Raw genomic sequence first — 26,258 nt, 5'->3', positions numbered from 1 at the left:
TACTTTGACTTACGATGTAAACATTGGAAATCATCTCCCCCATCATTCTGAGCTGTACTTGATATTTAGTGCTAATCACGCCAGACTAAGATGAACATGGTAAACATACTAACTGCATGTTAAACGGTAGGGTATGTAATTGTGGAGAAAGCAGATCGAGTGCGCTAGAATTTGAAAGTACACAACTGGAACAAAATCTGCCTCTTCCTTCAGACTTCCTTACAGAGCCCCTCCTCCAACACACACACGAACGTGGCACATGACCAATGAGGGCACGAGATAAGTTTGTGCACAGATGAAGGCTGACAGGCAGGTAGTAGTGATGGGAATTATGGCTCTTTGAAGGGAGCCGGATCTTATGGCTCCGTTCCTTTCAAAGAGCCGTTCAAAAGAGCCGTTTTTTTTAAAAAGGGGGCGGGGTTACTAGGTTTATCTGCGAAATAATCACCAGGATAATGATTGACTGCATTGCCAGACCTAATGTCAATAATCTGCATTGTAAACATGACACAAGGTGGCGCCATATCCATGTCATTCATGTCAGTGAATGTACTTTGAATTTACCCTCTGCATGTGTTAAGTAAATATAAAGTTGCCTTGCCTTGAATGAAATTCACGCAACCTCTTAATATTAGTAAGTGTGTTTTTAAGTGGCGATGGAGATTATTTGTTGACCCTGCTTTAAAGGATATTTTGCCTTTACAAATGGTGCGCTTTATCACTGCCTGGGTTTTGGTTTGAAGTGCATCCAAATGCTGCTGCGTTTTCGCGTTTGGCTCATTTTACATCCGAAAAACACGTCGTCTATCTGTCCAGTACCACTTGTTATGACCCTCTCTCGCGTATTCCGTTAAGACCCACCCCACCTAACTCCTCGTGCTGAAACCTACAAATCAGAGTAGGGGCGGGTCTTCACAGAATACGTTTGGGGAACAAAATCAAGCTTTTTAAAAGGCGAGTGAATTTTGGCAGGCAGTGAGGTGCGGACCAACTTTGATTGAACGATAAGAAGAACGGCTCTCACCAAGTACGACTCGGTTCCCCTCGTTCGTACCAAGGAGCCGTTCAAAAGAATCGGCTCGTTCGCGACCGACACATCACTAGCAGGTAGGCCATCCAGTTATTTTAGCCGGGCCGGCTAAAATGATTGGTCGTGCTTTTTACAGCGCTACGGCTTCCACAGATGAATTTATTTTATGTATTTATTGTCAAAGCACTTAATATACTCATTGCTATCGGGATGTTGAGAGCATACCCCACCTTTAACATTGAAATAGGAAAAGTGTCTCACACTTTTAATACAATTTTATAATTTGAAGTCTGCTTCCAGTGACCAGCCCCTCATCACAGCCCTTGGTGTCTCACTTGTTTTTATGTATTTTAAAGGAGCCCTATTATGCTCAATCTTCAGGTTGATATTAGTATTTTTGAGAGGAAAATCACGAGTTGAACAGATATGATTTGATAATTCCTAATAAACAGGATTTTGAAATATATTATAATGCTATCAAATTATCAAAAATAATGTAGTGCAGTGCAGGCTCCCAATTTCAAAATGTTCAGTATTAAACACTGATAAACTTAACTTAGGCTTTTCATTAAATCCACTATAATTTATGAGTTATTACTAGTTATACGGTGCATAAAGTCTTCGGGTGACCTTAAGTTCCATTGTAATCCCTGAATACAGTAAAAACTCCATCTACATTTGAAAATGCTTATAACACACCATACATCCACACTGCTAAACATACGTTATGATGACATGCAAAGAGTCATAAATGTGGTGTATGTAACTACATAGCCTACAATTGAATCATGTACTCTACTTTAGTACACTTTGAGGGACTTGTCCTTGAGAAGCAATATAGAAAAGTATAATATATTAGGCCTACTTTAGATTAAACTATGTAAAACAATGCGCTAGCCAATAGAAGCGTAAGTGGTTGCATAGTGATGTCATTATGTTACAGAATTAAACAGAAGTCCAATGGAGGTGTTTCAGGAGGGGTGGAGGTCTGTGGGAGAGAAACTCCCTCTTGTGGGAAACACAGGGATTGTAGTCTTTGCAGACCATTTACATGCACAGAAAACTATATCACAACACTACAGGAAAGGGAACCCAAAAACCATAATGGGGCCTCTTTAAAAGCTTGTTGACGTTAACATGAGTTTAAAGCACTTGCCTGTAGACTCCTGTTACCAACAACACTGGTGTTTGTTTTCACCTTCAGTGTGTACGTGTCTTCATGGCAGAGGGCGCTCCTGGAGACACCTGCTGTAGCGGGAACAAGCAGAGGAGGGTTAGAGTGGTTTTCCAGCTGTTTATATGTATGTCTGCAATAAGTCCGCTGAACTGGGATAACTTCCCCACCATGCAAATGCAGTCATCAAACTTCACAGATGTGTAGTTAAGATCCAAATGAAGGTTGAGTTCAAAGATGGGCGGGGTCTGAGCTATGTAGGCAAAGCAGACAACGTTTTCGGTCCATTTAAAAAAGATATACCAATAATATTTCCCAGAGCCAAAGGTGATGATTTCTATTTTTTATTTATCCAGTCAACATAACACATTTACATTTGTTTTAAATATCTTTAAAAAACATATATCTGATAGAGAAAAAGTCTTTAAAGCCTCACACAGACATGTTTTTTTATTTATTTCCAACTTGTAATAAAGAGGGTGATGCAAACCACTAATTTGGAAATGACCCATCCTCTGAGTGTAGAGTCAAACACCCTTTTCCCTCCATGCCCCTGCAGCTGGCACTGACACACTCCCGCTATATGAACTACTTTAACACCCTGTTTACCAAAAGCCCCCCCTCACAACTATTTCAAAGTGGGCAGCATCTGGGTATGTGTGGGTGCCTTCAGAGCAACAGGTTCCTGGCTGTCATGTCTGAAACCGTTACTTGTATCAGCGGCCTGGGACCGCTGGTGGGAGGGATCTGACCAGAGGCCTACTCATCTTCCAAACATCGACACTGGATCCTGAAATAGCCCCACAGAGAGTATAAAGAGCCCGCACGGAGGCCTGTTGAGGTGAAGGACGACACAGAAGAAGCACTTGATCTTCCTGCAGCACAACCTCTGAGCTCTTTTCAGATAATCTGCTTGGATTTTTCAAAATTTGAAGAATATTCGGTTGGATTTCACCAGTTTTTAAGCAAAAGTTAAATCAAACTTCTGCTCAGGATGAAGTACTTCCAGTGCCCCGTGACTCACCAGACCAGAGGAAACAAGGCCTACACCAGCAGGAGTGTGGGGTCCCACTCTGCAAGAGCTCTAAAACTCTGAAGCAAATCCGCAGTGTGCACTTCCCCAATGATGTATTTTCCAGGACTATGTTCGCCACGGAGAGCTGGAGAGGGATTGGACTTTTCATGCGAGCCAGAAGAGTCAGTCTGGACACCATCTACCCTCTGGTGAGAGACATTTGCACCACCCTGATCAAGTAACCTTATTCTGTATTTATTAACACCATCATAGGCTGAACTGATGGTCATTTCTAACTGGGCTTTCTCTGCAGGCATGGCCGCGATGCATGAGGCCGTCCTGACGGGGAACCTGGAGTGTGTGAAGCTGCTGGTGAAGCACGGAGCAGATATCCACCAGCGGGACGAGGAGGGCTGGACCCCCCTACACATGGCCTGCAGCGACGGCTTCCCACACATTGCACGGTAAGCAGACAGTCTTTTATTTAAAAAGAATACAAAGCGAAAAGTTCAAAGCTCTATTCAAGTTTGAATTGAGTAACTTTTGTGAAAAAGAAGCAACTAGGTGCATTTCCATCTGCCTGTTTTTATGCCAATGTCTATTTCTATTAAATGCTGAAAATGTAAAATGTGTCTTAAAGGTCCCATGCTTTTCTGGTTATTACCCGTCCCCTTGTGTGTTATGAAGGTTTTTCTGCATGTAAACGGTCTGCAGTCACAAACCCTCAAAGTACACCCTGTAGGGAGTAAAACTCTAACACAGAAAATACCTGTCTATGCTGCCCCAGAACGCCTCTTTGGAGATTTCTCATTTTCCATTTTTTTCTTCCGCGAACCAAGTGACGTAACGACGACCCAATGGACCAATTGATCCAAATGGACCAATCCGTGGAGCTCCTCACACACCAGGATCCCTTGGCGTCACTATCAAACGCAGTGGGGGGACCTTTAGCGTCGATTTTCAACTATCAGGGAGTCCCATTGACTTGCATAGAGCTTTTCTCAGCCGCAGCTGCGCCACACACTCACGTGTGTGTGTGCTCAGGCTGAGTTTCGCGGTGTCTCGCTGTCTCGCAGACCCCACGCAGCAACCAGGAAACGACACCAGTAATCCAGCTCACACTGTCGGCTCCTCGAGCCTCAAAGGGCGGAGCAGCGAGCCCCGCAACGTCCCGCCAACACGGCACCCAGACCCCACGCAGCATTCTCATCTGTTTGTCATTACTGGTGTCATTTTCTGGTTGCTAACAAACGCCATTGTAACACATAAACACACATCAGAGCACAGTGGGCTCATAGGGAGGTGGGGGCAGGAGCTCCAACAAGGCGTGTAAGACAGAGAGTGAATACACATGCAGAGATGCTGTATGAGAAACCAATGTGATTTTGGAACAATGTAAATCTATTCTAGTAGACTCAACAATGGAATTATGATCAGTAGAAATTGCCATGACATGGGACCTTTAAATATGCGAGAATTTGTTATGCTTGTTTATGTGTAAAAGTTAGTGCATGGACAAAAGAACATTGCAACCAAGTACATTTAGTGAGTTAAAGGTGGCAATTATTTTGGATGTTACCTGCTAACATGTGAAATCTAAACATCAAAAGAGTGATGTATATTAGCAATTAGCAACCAAATGCTACTAGTCACTACCTAATCAAATTAATTGTAGGGGCAATACCCAGAGTGTATTTGATTTAAGTTTTACAACTTTTCATTCTTATGAAGAATTTTTCTTCTTTTTTCTTGTGATGTAGTTGCACTTTATAGCTTGAACTTTGGGCAACAAAGGTGACATAACAATTAGCAGCTGACATTACATGTTTTTGCATTAGCAGGCACATACAGTACCAGCATGTATTAACACAAACACACACCACTCCACAGCTTCCTACGTCACAGAAGTAAGGGAAGCTGGAGGATCTGCTGCATTCTTGGCACAGCCCGCTGACCCTCCTGACAACTGAAGCACGGCACACACCCGCATTGAGTTTGTGGCAAAGCAGCAGGATTCAATCTGTTTGAGTGAGCAGAATTCTCTTCTGGTTTCCTCCAGCTACCTTCTCTCGCATGGGGGCCGAGACAGAGCTGGTGAACGAATGCGGGGAGAAGCCGGCAGACCTCATCGAGCGGGACAACAAGGAGCTGCTGGAGCTCTTCTGCCTGGCTGTCAATGACTGAGAACACGTGGCTTTAAAGACACACACTCCTCTGGAATCTACTGTCCAGGCACTGTCCTGCAGGGATGGATAGAACACGTGACGTCAGTGCAGCACACTGGTGTTGAGCGCTGACTCAGCTCTGGAGGTCAAAGACTGGATGTGAGGCAGAGGATGGGCTGGTGGCTGGGGAGGGGACTTTAGCTGGTGGGGGGGGCTGCCCCCTGTCTCCTCCAGCAGCACAGAGATCCTGTAAGAGCTTCCCGTCGTTTTATACCATAATGAACTCGATTCATTTTTTGTGTGTTTTGTTTCTGACACTTGAATTAGGGTTTTTGAATGAAATAGTTACATTGTCAGCTCATTAGCACTCCGAAAGCTAACATTAGCTTATGTTGACTGCCTCTAGAATGTGGTAATCCAATTTCTAAACCCAGTGACTTGTTCCTTATGGTCACTTTCAGACTTAGCCGTATTGATTAGTAGTTGTTTGCACTGTAAATGAGTTTTTTATACTTTTTAAAATACATTTTATCAAAAAAGTGTGTCTGCCATTTCCTCTGCTCCCAGCTCTGTGTCACAAATACTGTCATACTGTTGTTTGCCATAAAAGATTAAACATCATAGTATAGTTTGTCGAAAAATAGAGAAAAAACAACAAATCGAAATTATTCGAGTAAACTTCATATATTGAAAATAACAATCAATAAAACATAATATATTGGTTATATCAGAAGAAAAATACATGGTACTACAAAATGTATATTGACTTATTGTAGTATGTTGAAAAATAGTAATTTTATTAAGTAGAAAATGTCACAAAAAACGACAAAGAAAAATATCAACAAAGAACAGGTGGGTATGTCAATATATTAAAAAAAAACAAGTTTCTACTAACAATATTATGATTTTTTGATTGATTGATTTTGTTGATTGGTTCTTATAGTCATACTAAACTATGTCATTTTTTTATACTTCCGACATACTATACTATGTTGTGTATTTCAATATATAAGAAAAAAAATCAACATAGTTTAGTACGTCGACAAAATAAGAAAAACAACATGGTATAGACTATCGGAGAAAGCGACACAGTATAGCCTAAAATATAAGTGTAGAATGTCAAAAATATGAGAAAAATAGACAGTCTGTCAGATAATATAAAAATAAAAGTATAGTATATTCGAAATGTTCAGAAAAAAACGATATTGTATAGTATGCTTACATTTTCAATAAAAAAACAACAGTGTTGAATTATGCAAAAAAAAACGGCGTTCTATAATATTTCGAAATGTTTCAGATAAAACATAGTTTTAGGATGTCGGAAAAAAACAACATACTGTACAAGTATTGTATGTCAAAAATATCAGAAAAACAGATGGTACAGTATATCGAATATATTATAAAAAAAACAACATAGTATGTCGAAAATATAGAAAAAAAACAAGATGGGATAGTATGTCCACATTTAAGGAAAATACGACATAGAATAGTACATTGAAAAAAAAAGAATTAAAAACATAGTAGTGTTTGTCGAAAACATGAGGGAAAAGAAATGTCCAAAATATCCCAAAAATCGAAATGGTTGTCTGTTGAAAAATATTAGAAAGAACATAGTAAAATATGTTAAAAATATCATAAAAACACAAAGTTATATCAGATTAGATATAGATATTTTTTGATGTATAATACTATGTTTTTTGGGATAGTTTTTGACATACTATGTCTATTATTCCTCATAATTTCGACACAGTATTCTATGTATATTTTTCTCATATTTTCGACGAACTATACAATCTTTTTATATCATCGACATACGGTGGTTGTGGTTTTTACTGTAATTCGACATACTACACTATGTTGTTTTTCTGATATTTTTTTGAAATACTTTACTATGTTGTTTTTAATATATTTCAACATAAAATACTATGTTGTTTTTTATTGATATTTTGGACATACTATAGTATAGTTTTATAAGTTGTAGTACTTTTAGTTATTTATTTTTCTTACAAAAAGAAAAGTACATTTTAAGAAAAATCATTTTGAGGGTCAGTCTTTTAAAATAAAAAAACAAAACAAAACCTCAATGCATTATTTATAATCCAGATAAATCTAATAATTTTCAAGGGGGTTAAATACTTATGCAAGTCACGGCATGTTCCCAAACCAATGCCAGACGCTTCTGGGTAAATCAACCACACTAATGAAAGTCATGTCACTCACATGTAGCATGCACAGCATCAGGTACAGGGCATGTCATGTAGGGTTTGTATTTGTATTTAATCACATACTTAATCTGTCAACAGATCACAATAGGTTCCATGTGTCCTTTGCATAACGTTAGATGAAGGACTACAAAAACGTAGTTATTTACAGCTGATGTAAAAATGTCCTCCTCTGTGAGGGAGTCCCTCTCTCCCCTCTCTCCGGCACCTCGGGTTCATTCTTTGAACTTCCACTCCTGCCGGCACATGGGGCACTGCTGCTGGACCTGCTGCGAGTTCAGCCATTTCAAGATGCAGTGCATGTGGAAACAGTGCGAGCACTGACCCCAGACCAGCGGGCAGTCATCCCCAGGCACTTTACCTGCAAAACATGTTTTACATTACATCTCATTTACAACAGTGAGAAAAGAGTGCTAGCTGTCATACTCATAACCTAAAGCAGGGATGGGCAACTTGGATGGTGGTGGGGGCCACATAATTTATGTACTGGCCACCAGGGGGCCGCAGATTCACTTGGAACACACACAAATTCCATGTATTGCAAGTGATTATTAACAAATATACCAAGTCTGACATCTTCATTGACATTTTACAATCTTTCAGGGAACATCCTCTAATAAGCTCACTAAACAAATATCAGTTCACAGAAAAGTTATTTAATTTTTACAAGTGGCATGTTTGTATTGAACAGGTTATTTAACAGTGGAATAAAAATGTCAGTCAGGTTCAGGCCCTATAGTCTATCACGTACAATGTGAGGAAGTGCTAGCCTTTGCAGACCGTTTTCATGCAGTAAAACCTATACAACACACTTCAGGAAAGGGAAATAATAGGGCCTCTTTAACAAACTGTACCTTATGCAATCCTAACTGCATCTTTAGATTTACTGTTTCTGTTAAATGCATACAATTTAATGGACATTGCAGTTTGATAACCATATTAAGAAGTAGGGATTTAATTGATAATCTCATTTATATTCTGCAGTGCTTTTCGAGCCGACTGTAAATATACGAAGACATGGATTTATTTTGTATTTTAAAATACAGAATAGACCTATGCAAAGCCTCAAGTGTGCACCTTAAATCCAAGGACATATCAAGGAAAAGCTAACTGCAGGAGTTGCAGTTACAGTACTTTATTATTACTAGAGCTGAAGCTATTAGTAGAATTAGCAGTAACAGATCCACAGAAGAATAATCGCCTACTATTTTGATTGACTCGATGTTAAAGTCATTTTAAGCAAACATTTCAGATATTTTCTCAGTATAGTGTCGTAAAAAATGTTTCGCATTGTATGTCATACAACTAATAATAAACAAGTAATAGCATAGTATGTCCTTTAAAGTATTACTGTTTTTGATGTTACAAAAAAGTCACAACAAATAATAAAAGTTATTTTAAAGTATGTAAAAAAGTGTTGTGAAAATATTATGATCTGTCATAAAAGAAAGACATAAAAAGAGATTTTAAATTGTGCAAAATCCACTTTTTCATGTCTTTTCTACATCAACATGTGTCCCCTCTGTGTAAAGAGACTCTGAACGTTTCAGGAACAAAGACCCCCTCTCTTTTTGTCCTGATCCATTTATATAAAAACCTGTCTGAAAATGAGCTGATCAGATTTTGGCCACTTTATGATGTCATGATGTTTTTTTGGCTTGTGTAACCATTAGCCAATCACCAACCAAGGTAACCAATGAGTTACTAGTTACTATACTAAAATAATATGAGCTAATACAAAATAACTAAAACATAATCTATGATATAAAATGATAGGTTAAGATATGGATCAGCAGTATAAATTAATGAAGCTCCACCTTTACCAGCTGTGATGAACAAATTAATGCATGATTAATTACAATCCAGTAATTAATATATATGATTCTAAAATGGGACATTACGCACAATTAATACTTTTACTTTTGGTACTTTAAGTATATTTTCATGCCAATACTTTTGTACTTTCACTCATTTAAGATTTTGAATGCAGGAACTGTACTAGTATTTTTACACTGTAGTATTGTTACTTTTTTGCTAGTAAATAATCTGAGTACTTCCCATCAGTTAGCATCGCAGTTAGTCGGTTACTCACAGTCTGGGCAGCAGCCATTGAAGGGCATCCGGCAGATCCCGCAGTTTTCATCATTAGCTACCCACAACCAAGAGGCCACAGCGTTCCACTGTCGGATCTTTACCTTCATCCTCCAGTCTGACAACAGCAGACACACTCAGTGACACACTCGCATATGAACCACAGCAGCTAGCGTTAGCATAGGAACTAATGTTGACAAAAGGCTTTTCTAGCTAGCTGTTCAGAGATATTAGCCAATTTACTGGACAGCGTATAACGACTCCTTCATATATCAAACACGATATAAGTTAAAGTGTTTCTTTACAAACTAAATCATGCTATTGCTAGTCTCATGCTCGTCAACAACATGCAGCTAGCATTTTAACAACACGGGGGAAAATGTACTTCTTCCGCCCAATCCCAAACCACGCCCTACACCCTACCCCTACACACTCCCCCGTGACGGAGGCCCAATCCCAAACCACTCCCTCGACCCTACCCCTCCGTGACGGAGTGAACTCCGTCTGTAGCCACACGAGCCACACTCGCAGCTGGATGAGGCTCCCTCCTGTCAGATGGAGGGAGTAAATACAGCGGCAAGCTTTGGGATAAACTCCCCTCTCTCCGGCAGAAACAGGAAATTCCGTAACTGTATGTAACAACGGTTTCAAATCAGCATCTCTTAGACAAAAAATGTAAATTAATAACTCAAATAAAACTCCAAACATCTTTCATTGTGTTACTTTTTTGTAAAGCTCTTTTAGTTTTAAACCTGATGTTTATAAGCTTCTTAGTTTTTGCAACAGTCTGTAAATATACACAACTTTATCATAAAATGCACACATTTACCTTTTTCTAGACTAAACACAGGTATGATCCTAAGTTAAAAAAATATGAGGTTGTTAACATCGCAATTTATCAGTGGATGTTTGCTGGAACTACTTGTAAACAGCGTGTTTCCTGACGGACACACACAGCGTTGAGACCGGTCAGGTAGAGACCGGTCTCCAGTCAGCACCGCTGCAGACTCGCTGGTTTGGAACAGCACTTATTGTGGCGGACCCTCCGCGCGAACGCGCAAACGGAGGGGTAGTGTGTAGGGGTAGGGTGTAGGGTGTATGAGGTGTGATTTGGGATTGGGCCTTCTTCTACTGTTGGAATTCCGGCTGGCCGTGGCTTGTAAACGCACCGGCGCAGCAAGTACACGACACGCCCACCTGACACGACACTACGGTGGCTGAGAGACGTTGATACCGTACATGGCAGATTAAAAATGAATTGCAAATGTTATTGTAGCATTTTAAGCAACTATTAGGCACATTAATTAATAACCTAGTCTATCCGTTTGGGACACATATGACTTTAAGCACAAATCATTTTGTCTAATTAATCAATTAAAACAAAAAGGGGGCTTAGGAGTCAACTTTATTTTTATTTTTTAGTACATATAAAATAGGTAATAATGAGAACATCTATTAATTATGTTTGTCTAACTGCTACACATGTATTTATACATAAATGTAGATACTTATGAACATCTAAATATAGTTGTTAAAGGTTTTAAGATATAAATAATCACATCATGGGGTCATTAAGGTTTCAAACAGGTTCATGTAAGGTACGCCTACTATAACATGAAGACGTGATTTTTCAAACTAATTTCTGAATCTCACATTAGCCTGTAGTTTGGTATATTATTGATATGGGCTGGACACCCCTTCACAATGATCATTGACTTTCTTTAGACCAGATTAGGAGGGCCAGTCAGGCCACTAATGAGCTCAATCATTCACATGTATTATTATTACTTTATAAATTAAGAGTACTAGGGGTCTATTACAAAACCTTTGAAAGAATCGTCATGCATTCTGAATGTTTCTGTACTTGAAAAACAGGCATCATGGCTCAAGATCCTGTTCTTGTTTAAGATTATTCATACTAATTTGTGAATGTAACATCCATATTCACTCTTCAAAACTGAAACAACTAAAACATTTTTAAAGCATTGCAGGCCTAAAGCTCTACGTCAGTGACCTATATTTAAATTTCTTCCATCAAACTTTAAAAATGGCAAACAGCATGTTTTTAAAGATTTAATCTTTTAAGAAACAAAATATCAACTTTGAACAGAAGGGTGCCACACAAAACATTGCAAGACCAAAATATATGACCATGGTTGGCCCTCCGCTCCCCGCATTCTCTGCAGCATTTTTAAATGAGATTTTGTTTATACTGACTTTGAATTTGGGGTGTCTTGAAGTAACAGACGAAAATCTTCCATGTGTATTCTTTCCAGCAGTTTGAGTTGGTTATGTTAAAAATGTTTTGGCACATTTGTTCCTATTCTGCTAATTGTATATTGCAGGATATTTAAGTTTCCCATGTACTTTTCTAATTAATAATAGTATGTTCATCTTGATGTTTTACTTCTAATATTGTAATCATCTTAGTTAGAAATGCTGTTTCCACCCCAACCTCTCCTGCTGAATGATTTTATATATTGTTACTGAAAGTGCTTGTCTTTGATATTATAATGATTACACCAGAAAGTCACTCTTTGTGAGATTTTTTTTTCACATTTTTCCTAGCCACAAGATTATTTCACCTCAAAGCTGGGTGAAGGTATTGATGCACGGATCAATGCAATCCTTTACAACAGCATTCCACTATGGTTGGGGATGTCTGTAAAAAAAGGAGAAATAATCTTAAACAAAACAAGTGTCGCAATATAGGGAAACAAACTGTGACAAAAACATATCAATTAGAATCAGAATCAGAATTGGCAGACGGGAGGCGTACCTTCGGGGTGGCGCAAGGCAGAGGAGAAGCAGAGATGTGTAACACCAGATTATCCTTGTTAATTACACAACATTGATTGGTTTAAATTGTGTGCAATGCTTTTGTATTTTTCCCCTTCGATTCGGAGAAACAAATATTTTTTCGGAGTTTAGGATGGCAGAAGACACTACACTACCCAGAATCCCCAGCTATCGTTTAGGACTACACCATGTGCTCTGTTTGACAAACCCCGTGATTAGTTATCAAGCTCTGTGATTGGTTGACCTCCAACTGCATTCCATATAAAAAAAAACGTTTCGTAAAAGATGATAAAATCATCATCAGGATTGCAAACAACTTTAAGGTGCATACCGCCACCTACTGTACAAGAGTGCACCATATCATCCTTTCACCAATTGTGGAATTATACCACTGTATTTATGTTGTTTTAAATTCTTCCAATCAATCCTGTTTCACTCATACTTAAGAATGGCCTTCCTGGTAGCTCTTACCCCCTCACCTTCTGTTCCCATATCCCCATCAGGCTCCACTCCCTTCCTGCCTCTCTGACCCATAGACTGTATATATAAAGCTCTGACCCTGTCTCTTAGTTTTTCCCTCTCTGTTTTGTACATGTTGCAGTGTAATACGATGTGTTCCACATTTTCTTTCACTCCACACCCCCTGCATTCTTCAACTTCGCTTTTTCCCATTATAAACATTGTGCCGTTTAATCCTGTATGATCCAGTCTGAGTCTAGTGATGATGATCTCCTCCCGTCTGTTCCTTTCTGTATAGATCTTTGGTATGACTGATTTCTGTAACTTGTGGTATCTCCTCCCTTTCTGATCTTCCTCCCACCTTTTCTGCCATATTTCCATACCCTTCTTAATTATTGCTTTTCCTTCTCCTTTTCCAAGTGAAACTGGTATTGCTATTTCCTTCTGTAACGCATCTTTTGTAACTTATCAGCATGCTCATTCCCTTGAACCCCCTCATGTGCAGGTACCCAGCATAACTGCACATCTATTCCCCTCCTCTGAAGTCTCAATAAGCAGTGGTTAAGTTCAATAATGAAATCTTCTCTAACAGTTATTGTCGACTGTATGCTTTTCAAAGCAGATAGTGAGTCTGTGCATATCACCACCTTATCTGACTTCTTCAACCTATTGTAGCCCAATAATTGCTGCTAGTATTTCTGCTGTATAAACTGATAAGTTATGTGACACTCGTTTTGAGATTGATATTTTGAATTCTGGTATATACACGCCTATCCCCACGCATTCTTGCTTCTTAGATCCATCTGTATACATTTTGAGGTAATTGTAATACTTTTCATTCAGGTACATACTCGTTTTAATTCCCACTTCATTTATTTGCCACTCTTTTTTCCTTTCTATGATACTCACAATCTATATTAGCTTCTGGGAAAAGCCATTGGGGAACACTGCTAAATGGGCTTGCTTTGGCAAACTTTATGGTCTCCACTCCATATGTCCTCGTTCTCTCCTTACTTGTCCAGCCAAACCCACGCCCCTGGAACTTTGTATATTCCCAGCAATCCTGTAGTATTCTGTTTGTGATATTTTCCTCTCCACTTTCTTGTAGCCTGACCCAGTAGGCCTATGACAGAGCAATTTTCTCTCTTCTAAAGAATGCACACATGTGTTTAATCGTTAATGTCAGGTATGTACTAAGTAAATACATTTGTTTCTGCTCAAGATTAGATTCAACTTTATTGTTATTGCACAGATTACAGGTACTGAGACAACGAAATGCAGTTTAGCTTCTAACCAGGAGTGCAAAAAGCAGTAAAGTGAAAAGTAATGTACACAATCTACAGAATAAAATATAGAATGAATTGAATGATGAATAAACAGTGAGGGGTATGAATACACTAGATATACACAGTAGCCTATGAGCAGTATGAACAGTATTAACAGTGTGTGAGTGATTCTACAATTTAGGGTACATTCCATGTCCATTGATGTCCATTGATGATAATTATAATTATTCTAACTATTTTCTTCAAAAATATCATATTTTGCCTATTATTGGAAAGCATGTTATAATATCACACAAACATTATGTGCATCCTATGCTTTATTTAGCTTGAAATGTGTCATGATGTTCTTAAATTGTCAGTTTTTGCTATGTCCGTTTTTCAGTTGAGGGTGTCTTGGATTCAAAATAATGAATAAAAACCATTAAAGAAAATTCAAAAAATGATTCATTTATTTCAAAAGTCTAAATACTAAAGAATAATAACATATTTTTAATTGATTTCCCCCTTTAAATAATTTAAATATCTTAATATATGAATGTCCGCAAAAGTTCTGTCAACTATGTTACTAACAGAACTTCCCCCCTTTAACTCAAAAATTGTTTGTCCCAATACCATGTCACCAGCATCACATGATGCCATGTTCCTCTTTGGCAGACATTTTGAACACACTGTGGTGATTGGCCTCTACATTTTTACAATATTTTATGTATAATAGCACATGGTCAATTAATATACTCATTGACAATCAACAATGTTACGTACATTGTTATGGTTTACAATTGTTTAATGATTTTAATTCAATTATATGTGCAAATGTGATGTTAACCTGTTCAAGAAAATGACATGTGGTCATCCAGGCAAGGCCTACCATTGAAATGATGGGTCAAAATAGGGAAATTGTCAACTAGGTTACCTGTCAACTGAGTTACCCAGTACTGTAATAACTGTAGTAACTTAGTTGACAGGTAACCTAGTTGACAATTTGTATGACATGTAGACGTCATTACACATCATTATCAATGGAATTTTGCACTTCTGCCTTGAAATTAACATAGTGCTGATGGTTAATAATGTGTCCAGTCAACTATGTTATTTGCGTCAAATGTTTGACTTTCATTGTCAACTATGTTGCACCTCATTTTTTCAAATTTAAAATATCTAAAATAGTGCTTCTGATATCCTTTATAGTATAATGTATATCTACACAGGTTGGAGTTTTACATGACATCTCTTAAAACTATCAAAATGACCTGTATGGTAGTTTTATAATACAAAATATCCCTAAACTTAATGACAGTGCTGAACATATCACATGAAAAAACAAAACTTTAATACAATTATTTTTTAAACTTTAAAAAATCTTTGGATATATGGTAGAATAGACTCAAGAGCCTTTCAAATTTGATTTTACTTGAAGTGCAGGACTTAATCAAATGATTGTAATGACATCAAGTTTGTCCGTAACATAGTTGACAAACTGAGTAGTGAAAACATCCTTTCCCTTAAAATAAAAAAATAAATAAAAATGTTTAAGCTTTGCAACTAGTGGATATGTTACACTGAGGAATATACTAACTTGAACCACTGATTGTCCTATTGAGAAAGAACACTTTCTTTGTACTGTTTTGTTGATGTGAAATGCACCCTAAATTATAGAATCAGTCGTGTATGAATCATAGACTGGTATGAATACACGAGATACACACAGCAGCCTGTGAGCAGTATGAACAGTATTAACAGTGTGTATGCATATGCTAAGATATATAAAGTATGAAAACGGTAAGCAGTGCAAGTATAGTATAAAATATATAGATATTAATTTCATGATGATAAACATTGTGGAACAATGATGAAAAATGTGAATGGCCTCGCTCTCAAGTCTGCGGGCGTCTTTGTCCCGCGAGATTTCAACGTCTCATGTAGGCGAGCCTCCAGAGCAAGTCGGACAAAATGACTAACCATCGTGCAACGCACTAGCAGAGCGTTGATCGCAATTGCGCATGGTTCTGCGTCGGTCTCGCTTGTCTCAAACAAGCCTAATGAGAAAACGGCCACCCCCTGGGTATTGTCCTCTCAAGACAGGAAGGAGTCATCACATACACGATATATTACAACTAGCTCCTGAACAGCTTGCACTTCTTAGTGTCCTGGAGAAGAAGAAGAAGAAGAAGAAGAAGAAGAAGAAGAAGAAGAAAAGAAGAAGAAGAAGAAGAAGAAGAAGAAGAAGAAGGAAAAAGAAGAAGAAGAAGATAAAGAAGAAGAAGAAGAAGAAGAAGAAGAAGAAGGTGAAGAATAATAAGAAGAAGAAGAATAAGAAGAAAAGCGACACGGACACCCGAGGACTCCGAGGATTGTTGGAGATTTAAACTAAATTAAATTATTATTTTCGAGTTCCCTGTTCATGTTGACGTGAGCATGGAAGTCGAATGAACTCAAGGCTAAATTCTAACATTTCATACTTAGTTTTGTCACTATTTGGGTTTTTATCGAGGAAATTGGTCGAAGTGAATATAAATGTTGACTTTAAAGGAATCGAAACTGGTGCAAGAATAGCGCAAGTTAAGTTTCGTTTCTCCCTCGCAGCTCAGCCCAGCCCACTGGAGTTTCATGATGGCGGCGATGGACCAGAGTCAGTTTTCTCTGTTGAGTCTGGAGGAAGAGCTGAGCTGCAGCATCTGTCTGTGTCCCTTTGACTGCCCGGTGACCATCCCCTGCGGACACAACTTCTGCCAGGACTGCCTCCTCGCCAGCTGGAAGGACTCTTACAGCTGTCCTCAGTGTCGGACCCACTTCCCCACCAAACCGGAGCTGAAGAAAAACACGGTCCTCAGCACCGTCGTGGAGACCTTCAACCTGCGGACGACCAAGAGCGAGGCCGACCTGGGGACAGCAGAGGACAGCCAAGCCGAGAGCCAGGATGTCATACGCTGTGATACATGTATGGAAGCAGAAGCGGCGCAGACCTGCCTCACCTGCATGGCCTCTTTCTGCGAGGAGCACCTGCGGCCTCACCGGGAAAACCCAAGATTTAGAGTCCACCAGCTGAGTGAGCCTGTCGGCGACCTGTCCGAGCGCATCTGCCCGGACCACCACAAGCTGATGGAGCTCTTCTGCAGCCAGCATTGCCGTCCCATCTGCAGCCTCTGCCTCCAGCAGGTCCACAAAGGCTGCTCCTTTGTGTCCCCGGAGGAGCAGAGGAACCTGAAAGAGGTGTGTGTGTTTGTGCAGGAGCCAGCAGCTGCTTGGCTTCGTTTGAAGGGGCATTCTCTCTCCCCACAAATATGGAAGATAGATTATTGTTTGTTTTTGTGCTCACTGCATTAAAACGTTATATGCCATACCACACAATGCTGAGATTTGACAAGTAATGTTACAGGTTTAAACTTACAAAATAATCTTAATAATACTTTCCCGAATGAACTGAATGTGTCCTGTTTCTCTGTTTTATAGTCCGACCTGAGAGGCAAGTTGGCTATCCTGGACGAGAAAATAACGAAGAACGAGAGAGTTATTTCGCATATTGGTGACATGGAGGACAAGCTAAAGGTAGTCCTGGATACTTGACATTTCATTATTTATAATCCTTATGAATTCCAAAAAAATAGTTTCTTGAAAGAAGAAGAGTGAATAAAGGAAAACATTAACAAGTGATTATTGTTCATTTGCAAACCATAACACTGAGATGTTGCTTTGTGTGGTAGAACTGTCATTTTCTCTAACCCCTGTATTTACTTTTTTCCTTTTGCCTACTGATGTGTTCTGATTCTCTTGTAGGACTCAGCGACCAACAGGAAGAAGGCCGTGGCAGCTGAGTATCAGCAGATCCGGGATATGTTGGCCCGAGAGGAGAGTGAAGCTCTGAATGCTGTTGACTGCGAGCTGCAGAGTGGTCAGACTAAGCTTAAGGGTCTCTCAAAGAAGTTCAATGAGAACGTTGTTCATATGAGTAAAGCTAAAGAAGACATCCACAGTCTGCTGAGTCAGTCCCAGACTCTTGCCTTCCTACAGGTGAGTCAATCAATCTGCAAATAATTGACTTTATCCTTTATACAGCCTACAAAGACACTAATCACGCTGTCTGTTTAATAGTGTTTATAATGTTATATTTAAAATCACAACCTTTTATCTTTTTTTTTAAATGACAGTATTCCACTCATAGATACACAATAGAAAATAAAAAAGCGTATTTCCAATGTATTGCATAACATCTTGTTGCGTTAAGAAAACAGTTTGTTCTTCTGCCTCCAGGCTTCATTCAACCTGCCAAAGGCTGCAACCTTTGACCCTTACACCCCTCAAATCAACCTGGATTCTAAGAAGGTGAAAGCCACGCAGGCCTTTTGTGCAGACCTGAAGGAGCACCTGACAGAGATGTTTAAACCGCCTGTTGAGGACAGACTGCTGATACGCAAACCGGGTGAATGTGCAGTTAAACTTTTAATGGGAGATTTAACATTTTGAGGTGCATAATGGGATAATGATAAAGCCAACTTTTGTTGCAAAACATAACATGGGCGTCTGGAGAGCTTGTGTTGTGAGATACTGGAATTTAACTCCAATGTCTTGTCTCTGCCAGGCGTATGCCAGTAGGGAGACTTATGTGTTTGTGTATGTGTCTGTCTGCATCTCACACACTACTGGACAATTCATCCTATTATTATTTTTTTTTCATTCATGGATGAAAAACTGTTTATGGCTCAGCAACGGAAAGCACTGGACCTCATCCCAAATCTGGTATGTTAATCTCTGCTTTTAACCTATAATACAATATCGGCCAATGTGTATGATAAACTCACGTCTGCACAGCTTTGAAGTCGCTGAAAAATGCTATATGTGAATATTTGCTTCACGATTGCAACGGCAATTTAGGTGTTCCTATATCCATTTGTAGTAGCTGTTATCGTCTGTAGCTGTTGGCATCTGCCGTGTCTGGTAAGAACAGACCCTGTGCAGCTAATCGCCTCGAACAAGTGTTCAAAAATAATACTGCATGAAGAATCTAAACAAAATAATATAACATCCCAATCATTTTCATATATAGATCCTACACAATACTGTAGTTTTGATAAAATAACGTTTTAAATATCTGTGTATGGCAAATATGTGCTTTTGCATTTTGTGATACAACGCGTACGAGTGCACAAAATGTCTTCTTATTTTACCTTCTCTCTTTCAGAATTCAACAATCCTCCAAAGCAGAAAAGGCCCCCCAGCTCCCACAGTCCAGGTCGTCCACTCATCGAGTCATTATACCAGCCAGTTTACATGGGGTCACATCCACACCCCAATGCACCCCAGCATCAACCAGGCTACAACAGGGATCCCCATTTTATGGCAGGACAAAAGACAAGTAAGAAAGGTTTAAATTGTACCATTGTACTCGCAGAGGTCGAACAGCACACCACCAATCTTAATCAATATCGTAGCTCTTTAAAACATCTGCCATCAGAATCTTTTAAAAGATGCTAGTGCAGTAGAGATGGGCGAGTCCTGATTCATCCGGTTCATTAACAGGGTGCGTACGGGTGCTGGAAATCCTTGAAAATGCTTGAAATTGTACGAGGTGTTTTCAAGGTTTGAAAAGTGCTTGAATTTTGGGAATGGTGCTTGAATTTGGGATAAAGTGCTTGAAATTGTAAATGCTTTACTTCGCTTTTTAGATTAAAAGAAAATAAAGAAGTCGGAGCGCGCTTAATTGCTTCGCTTTTACATAAAACAGCTCCGCTCCGGCCTTCCCGCGCAATGCGCGTGACCGGCAAGTGTTTTTGTTACGTGTGTGACCTGGGCATTCTGATGAGAGTGATAGATGACAGTATGCCAGGAGGTTGCCGTTTCAACGAGCGTTGGCTAGCAGAAGACAAATACAAGCCATGGCTAAGACGAGGGTCAAGCGAAGCCCAAGAGTAGCCTCCTGCAAAGTGTGCAACAATAACGATGCGAGAGTCTGCGCTGACGAGCCACACACCACACGAAAGGTACGCCATAGTTGAGCATTTTAGATTAGGCTATCGTTGCATGTAAAATACATGACACTTTTCTCTGTGCGCGGCAAAACAAGCTCGCCAAAATGGCTTCACTAGTCTGGCAGTATTTTAAGTGTCCGAAAGTGACAATAAAATAGCGGTATGCAACGTGTGTGTGAAGCAGAAATCCTGCAGCTCCACCCGCTGTGACGGACCGGTGAGCGGAGCAGAACACACATTAAGAGTTAGACCTAACACACTTAGCTATTTTATCTACCTCTGGAACAAGCTAAACTAGTTATAAATATATTTATTTTTCACTGTCGGGTCGCTCATTACTGGATCAGTGAGTTGCAGGAGATACTGACGGGCTGTCAGGAGAGAGAGAGAGGGGGAGAGAGGAAAAGAGAGCGGTATCGGCTGATGCTGATTCCGGCGATCGGCCCCAAAATTGGCGATCGGAGCATCCCTAATAATTGTATATGATATGTTTTATAATGATTGATCATGAAAGTGTTCTCAAAGCTGGTAAAGTTGCAGCTAGTTTGAATGACTTTGTATACTGCAGGGTAGCTTGTGAATTTACTCCAGGTGGAACTAAAGTCTGATTTAACACTTGATTATATTTCACATCATTCATCCACATCTGTAAAGTAACTAAAGGTATTAAATACATGTAGTGGAGTCAAAGTACACCATTTACCTCTGACTTGTGTTTACTGCCAACCTAAAAGTACCTCAAAAATAGTAATCAATAATGTATTGAAAAGTTATTTGGCTGATTGTTTTATATTGGCTCAGCCAGGTTATATGGGATGCCCAGTCTACGTACAGATGGGTCACTCATTTTGAAATATTAAACTTAGTTTTCTTTTCTAACATTTTTTATTTTTCATCCTCATGTAGAATGCTATTATGAAACACACATTTGGTTGTTTATAGCATAAAGAACATCTGATTTAATGTGAGGTAGGGAAATAATCATTTGACTATAAGTATGTGTATATAAATATGTAATTTACAACAGCTGTAAGATGCTTGAAAAGCTTGAAAATGCACCTTGAAAATGCTTGAAAAGTGCTTGAATTTGACTTTGGAAAAGGTGTAAGAACCCTGATTAACCCGGATCCTAGAAATGAGCTGGTCATGACGAGTCTCCCCTCTCCATTAACCCGAGTCCTTGAGTCCCACACATGGTGTGACGTACAAATTAAAACTATAAATTGCGTCACTCGCTACTCTCTTTATAACATGTAAAATCACATTACAACGTACCCCAGTCCATCTACCTACCCTTTAGCAAGTAGGATAGCTGCCAGAAGTGATCGTTTGGCTCAGGGGAGGGGACGCGGATCAGTGAAACTTCCTGCAGACTCGTGGGGACTCAGGAGCCGACGGCTCCTAACCGTAATAGCATAGCAGATCCAGCAATCCATACTCGTCATGTGCACAAGCATAGCCCCTCCTCCAGCACCCGGCTCCCGCGCTATATTATGCACGAGTCAACAGCAGACTCGTAGATTCGCAAATCCTGACTCACTGTGCAACACACAGCAGAGCAGACTCGTGCGGACTCAGAGCCGTAGCCATATTGCAGCAGATCCGGAGATCCAGCAGACTCGTCCTCATGCACGAGTCAACAGCAGACTCAGATTTGCCAAATCGCAAAATAACCCTTTTTTTTTGTGATCCACATTTTTTATTAAAGCAAAATACACTGTGTAGCGGAGGTTAATATAACGTCAGTTTAATAGATAGATAGATAGATAGTACTTTATTGATCCCAAATTGGGAAATTGTTGTTGTTACAGCAGCATAAAAGGCATTTTACAATAAAACAAAACTACAAAATATACAAGAATAGAAAGAAAAATCAAATAAATGATGCGACTCTTTCAAGATATTCCTCAAGTTGGTGCTAATTGTTTGGTGGTCAGGTATGTTCAACTATCACAAGGTGAATTAATTTGAGTGATCTCATTTCTAAGAGTCAAATACAAGATCAGCTTTCTAAATAACTTTTTTTTTCTATATTGAGAAAACATTTCTCTCTGACACACTTAAAAAATAAAGAGCTGTTTGAACATTAAAGCATGTAAACATGTCACAGTAGAGGCAAAAAATACACATTTTAAACTGAAAATGAGCATAATAAGACCCCTTTTTAAGATAAGACTTTAAAAAAATGGATCACCAGAATTAATTGTTCTCACTTGCCTTATGATGTATGTTTTGAAAACAACAAGGGGCTTTTGAGGATTGCATCTGGCTCTAGTATCTGATATATTTTTATTCTATTTATTTTTATTATTTTCTCCTTATAGCTTTGTGAAGCACCTTGAGGTGACGTTGTTTTTAAAGTGTGCTATATAAATCAAATGTATTATTATTATTAGTATAACATGTTCCTTTTCTTTTGTTTCTCCCTCTCTCAGAGCCGCAACGGACAGGTCCAGGTTCTCAACACAAAGCAGGCCCAAAGGAGAAGTCTGAAAGTAAGAAAGTGTCTATATTTGGTCCCACATATGGATAACACTCAAGTTTATTCGCAACAAATTCTACCTTTTTATGAAAGTTATAATATTCCGTTTTTTTTAAGGAGGTGTTGATTCAACTTAACGTCATTTTGGATGTGGTAGTTTTGGTGCTATTGAACTCTTAATGTGTCCTACTGAGACCTGTTATTAATATTTTGTCCACCCCATTTATATCAATGAGAGAAAACGTGTGTGATGTGCTTGTACTTGTTTGTTGTTTAGTGTAAGAAGTATGTTTTAATTGTGCATGTTGATTTGCAATTGAATAAGACTTAAAGGGATAGTTTTGAAGTGAAGGCAAGTTTTATTTCTCTATAGTCAGTACGTAACATACAGTAGATGGCTGTTGGCACGTCCCCAGCTTCGAGACAGACACGTTTTATTTATTTTTTAGATGGCTAAAATAGATTTCGCTGCTGCCACTGTCCACAGCAGTTCAATATACTGTATGTTTCTTCAGACTGGGGTGTTCTGACCTTTTTCTCCTGTACCTTTTATACAAACCCTGTTTCAAAACATCAGAAATATCCCTTTGACAGCTCTTCAGAATGATTACTGCAGTTAAATAACAAATGTACTATCTTTTTTTATCTTCAGAACCAAAACCTCTCAAAGCTGCAAAAGACAATATTGGACAAAAGAATGAAGAACGCTCAACAGAAAACCTCTTGGACCTCTTAGGTGGGATAATCCAACCCAGAAGCAGTACTCCTCCACCTTATTTTAATAAACCAGGTAGAAGCCATTCAATAAAAGAGTGCTCCACTGATTTACTATGACAACATCTTTTGGAGTAAGAAAAACTCAAATCGATTCAGCTGCACTAGATGATTTTATTCTACAAATGTTCTCAAAACCTTCCACCTAAATTGCAAACAGGAAATTAGCCAGTCTGCCTTCTTTTTTTAAACGTGTCCACCTATGCATTCACTAGTCGTCCTCAACACCTGTGAACAGACCTAAATGGTAATCGTTGGAGATGCCATTTTTTAAGATGCTCTTTTCAATTGTTTTCTTTGTTTTGTTCCCTTAGCCTGAAGACAAATTAATTTGGTGTCTTCTGTTGCAGAAATGTCGGACATTCCACCAAGCATAACATCTGCTGAAAAAAGAACCGAACTTTTGAAATGTAAGTGTATGATTGTTGGAGGCATCATCCCCTATTATAGTATCAACAAAGTTTGTTGTGAAAATGTTGATTTTTGTCCCTACCAGATGGTACAGTTCTCACTTTGGATCCAAAGACGGCCCACAAACGCATCGCTCTGAGTGAGGGCTTCACTAAGGCCTCGGTGTCAGATGAACACACAGACTATCCCGACTGCCCTGAACGCTTCTCGGTCTGCTCCCAGGTGCTCGCTCGTCAGAGTTTCTCTCGAGGCCGCCACTACTGGGAAGTGCGACTGAGCTGCAACAACTTCATTGGCGTAGGCTTGGCTTACAGAAGCATTGACCGCAAAGGTCCCACCAGTCGACTGGGCCGCAACGACCAGTCCTGGTGTATCGAGTGGTTCAACGTCAAGCTGTCCGCTTGGCACAACAGCAATGAGACCGTGCTGGTCAATCCCAATCCAAAGCGCGTAGGCGTGCTGTTGGATTGTGACGAGGGCACTGCTACGTTCTATAACGTGGCAGACAGGGCGTATCCCTTCCACACCTTTGTGTTCCCCTTTGCCCAAGCTGTGTGTCCAGCTTTCTGGATTTTCTCAAGTGGCTCGTCCATTTCTGTGTGCAAGCTTCAGGCATGAGGAGCATATGCACAGAATTGGCATGCGGGCACACTCGTAATACACAGCCTTTTCTTCTAAATACACTCATAATAATGGAATATAATACACTGCTTTGTTCACTTATTAAGACATTCCCTGTTAACCCACCTCCAGCTAACATTTAGTCAAAATCAATGTTGCCTTTTTGAAGTTGAAGTTGCAACTAAATGGTTCTTTGTGCTGTTGGAGTGTGTCAGGTGAAACTTGATTATCCCCACTATTAGTGCTCGCTGATTTAGCTTGGCTTTAACAAAGAAAATGAAGGAATAACTCAAATGTGTTTGTCTGAAAATGTCAGCACACAGTCCTTATCTTCTAAACTTAAATGGACTCGGATGCAAACGATAGCGCCATCGCTGTTGTCGTTAGCTATGCTAGCTGTGATTTACAGCAGCTGAATTTTTGGTTATGTGACCAAAAACGATTAAGACGGCTTTTCTAAACACGTAAAAAGCAACATGCTTTGTGTTTTCCAGTCTATAAACTGCATCCCAGGCGGTTTGAACACACCTGAGCATCGATATGACTTCTGTTATTAGGATTATAAGAAGAACGCGCACTGTACTCTTACCGTACAGCATGTGTGTGCTAGTCTTTCTCCTGTATTGTGACTGTGACTGGATAAAGAAGTGAATTATTACGTCACGCTCCAGCATGTGTCAGTACAGTGTTTTCATATGTCCGCATGTGGAAAATGTACGATCGTTTTGGAGTGCATTGAAGTGAAGCTCTTAAGGTTATAGGGCTGGGCGATATGGCAAAACATTTGATCAAGTTATTTGTTTTTCATTCTGATGACCTTTAAAAGATTTCTTAGTCTCTAAATCGTTTTACCTTTTGATCCAAAATCAATAATCAACCATCCGTGTTTAATGGCTTGTGCATTTCAGACTACTTTAAAAAAATGCTAATAATTATGATAGAGATTAAGTTAGAGAAAAAAACGCCAATGTTCTTTGATACTATACAGGTATACATTTGCAAAAGAAACTGAATTGTTCCCGCAAGTTAATGCCTCTTATAATATGAGAATATTGGAGGGTTTTTTCTCATGATTGTTCAGTTTTTATATTAAAACCCTTCTCCCTAACTTTCAATTGCTAATTTACGCCACTGTAAGGTTGCAAGTTGATTGGCTAGAACATAATTAGTTTCTGCGATGTGATTGGCTGTTCCATGTGCGAGAGCAGAGTACAATGCAGTAGACTTTCGCAGTAGTTGGCATTAGCGGTGTTACAGTGTTTTTACAAATGCTGATTAAATGATGTGCCCGACAGCCATTCAACATAAAAGTATCAGAATCTTCAACAATCTTTTCTTGTTATATCTCCGGTGTAGTCAATAACACAGGTTATGTCTCCAGTTTATTAACCGGTGGAAAAGGTTTCCTCAACCGTGGCATCGCTTCCCTACTGACCATGTATTGACATTTTGTTTATCAAGAAAAGTGCATATATCGTTATCGCCCAGCTCTAAAGCGTCACTTCCTCAACTCTCTGACTTTTTTTCGGCTGATGTGAATTAAAGTCAAATAGACAAGTTCCATCAAGTTTTGATGAATCTTTCCTTTTGATTGTTTTTATGGGATTTTACCTTTTATTGGTGACGTGAGAGGAAATAATTGAGGGAAAGGAAACGGGTGTCGTTCTTGCATCCTTTACTCCATAGATGTACATTGATATACAATTTCACATCTATGGTGGGCACATTAAACTAACAAGCCATCAGCCTGGTCTGTTGGCTTTGTG

General features: G+C 39.3%; 4 protein-coding genes across 14 annotated transcripts in view; 3 read left to right on the top strand and 1 right to left on the bottom strand.

Annotated features, from left to right (window-relative positions):
* The first annotated feature begins 3,198 nt into the window (after nt 1-3,198).
* Nucleotides 3,199-5,926, top strand: ppp1r27b (protein phosphatase 1, regulatory subunit 27b). The gene is given in 7 exon segments (XM_034131148.1): nt 3,199-3,280; nt 3,283-3,330; nt 3,333-3,373; nt 3,375-3,421; nt 3,525-3,683; nt 5,279-5,291; nt 5,293-5,926. Coding segments are annotated over 7 exon segments (501 nt in total). The 3' UTR covers nt 5,404-5,926.
* Nucleotides 5,927-6,587: 661 nt separating this feature from the next.
* anapc11 (APC11 anaphase promoting complex subunit 11 homolog (yeast)) lies at nt 6,588-10,103 on the bottom strand. The gene is made up of 2 exons (XM_034128166.1): nt 9,699-10,103; nt 6,588-7,967 (listed from the first exon to the last, which is right to left on the bottom strand). Exons 1-2 carry the CDS (start codon nt 9,805-9,807, stop codon nt 7,822-7,824), a joined length of 255 nt encoding a protein of 84 aa, XP_033984057.1. The 5' UTR covers nt 9,808-10,103; the 3' UTR covers nt 6,588-7,821.
* A 6,115-nt stretch (nt 10,104-16,218) lies between these two features.
* The window catches only part of LOC117481598 (E3 ubiquitin/ISG15 ligase TRIM25-like), a 30,269-nt gene continuing 20,229 nt past the window's right edge, over nt 16,219-26,258 (top strand). For 10 of the 11 annotated variants that reach the window (XM_034129426.1, XM_034129417.1, XM_034129404.1 and 7 more), the window contains exons 1-2: nt 16,219-16,412; nt 16,554-16,586. The gene's annotated coding sequence lies outside the window, so the exon portion shown is untranslated. Of the gene's footprint in view, nt 16,413-16,500; nt 16,527-16,553; nt 16,587-26,258 lie in introns of those variants that run through there. The other variant, XM_034129350.1, reaches the window with a different exon arrangement.
* On the top strand, nt 18,726-25,435 carry LOC117481673 (E3 ubiquitin/ISG15 ligase TRIM25-like). The gene is made up of 6 exons (XM_034129468.1): nt 18,726-18,975; nt 19,418-19,591; nt 22,640-22,699; nt 23,339-23,476; nt 23,811-23,870; nt 23,957-25,435. Exons 2-6 carry the CDS (start codon nt 19,507-19,509, stop codon nt 24,487-24,489), a joined length of 876 nt encoding a protein of 291 aa, XP_033985359.1. The 5' UTR covers nt 18,726-18,975; nt 19,418-19,506; the 3' UTR covers nt 24,490-25,435.

The sequence above is a fragment of the Trematomus bernacchii genome, unplaced genomic scaffold (assembly GCF_902827165.1).
Source record: "Trematomus bernacchii unplaced genomic scaffold, fTreBer1.1, whole genome shotgun sequence".
NCBI classification, from domain to species: Eukaryota; Metazoa; Chordata; class Actinopteri; order Perciformes; family Nototheniidae; genus Trematomus; species Trematomus bernacchii.
The sequence above is the reverse complement of the archived record's forward strand: the minus strand, read 5'-3'. Positions and strand labels throughout refer to the sequence as shown.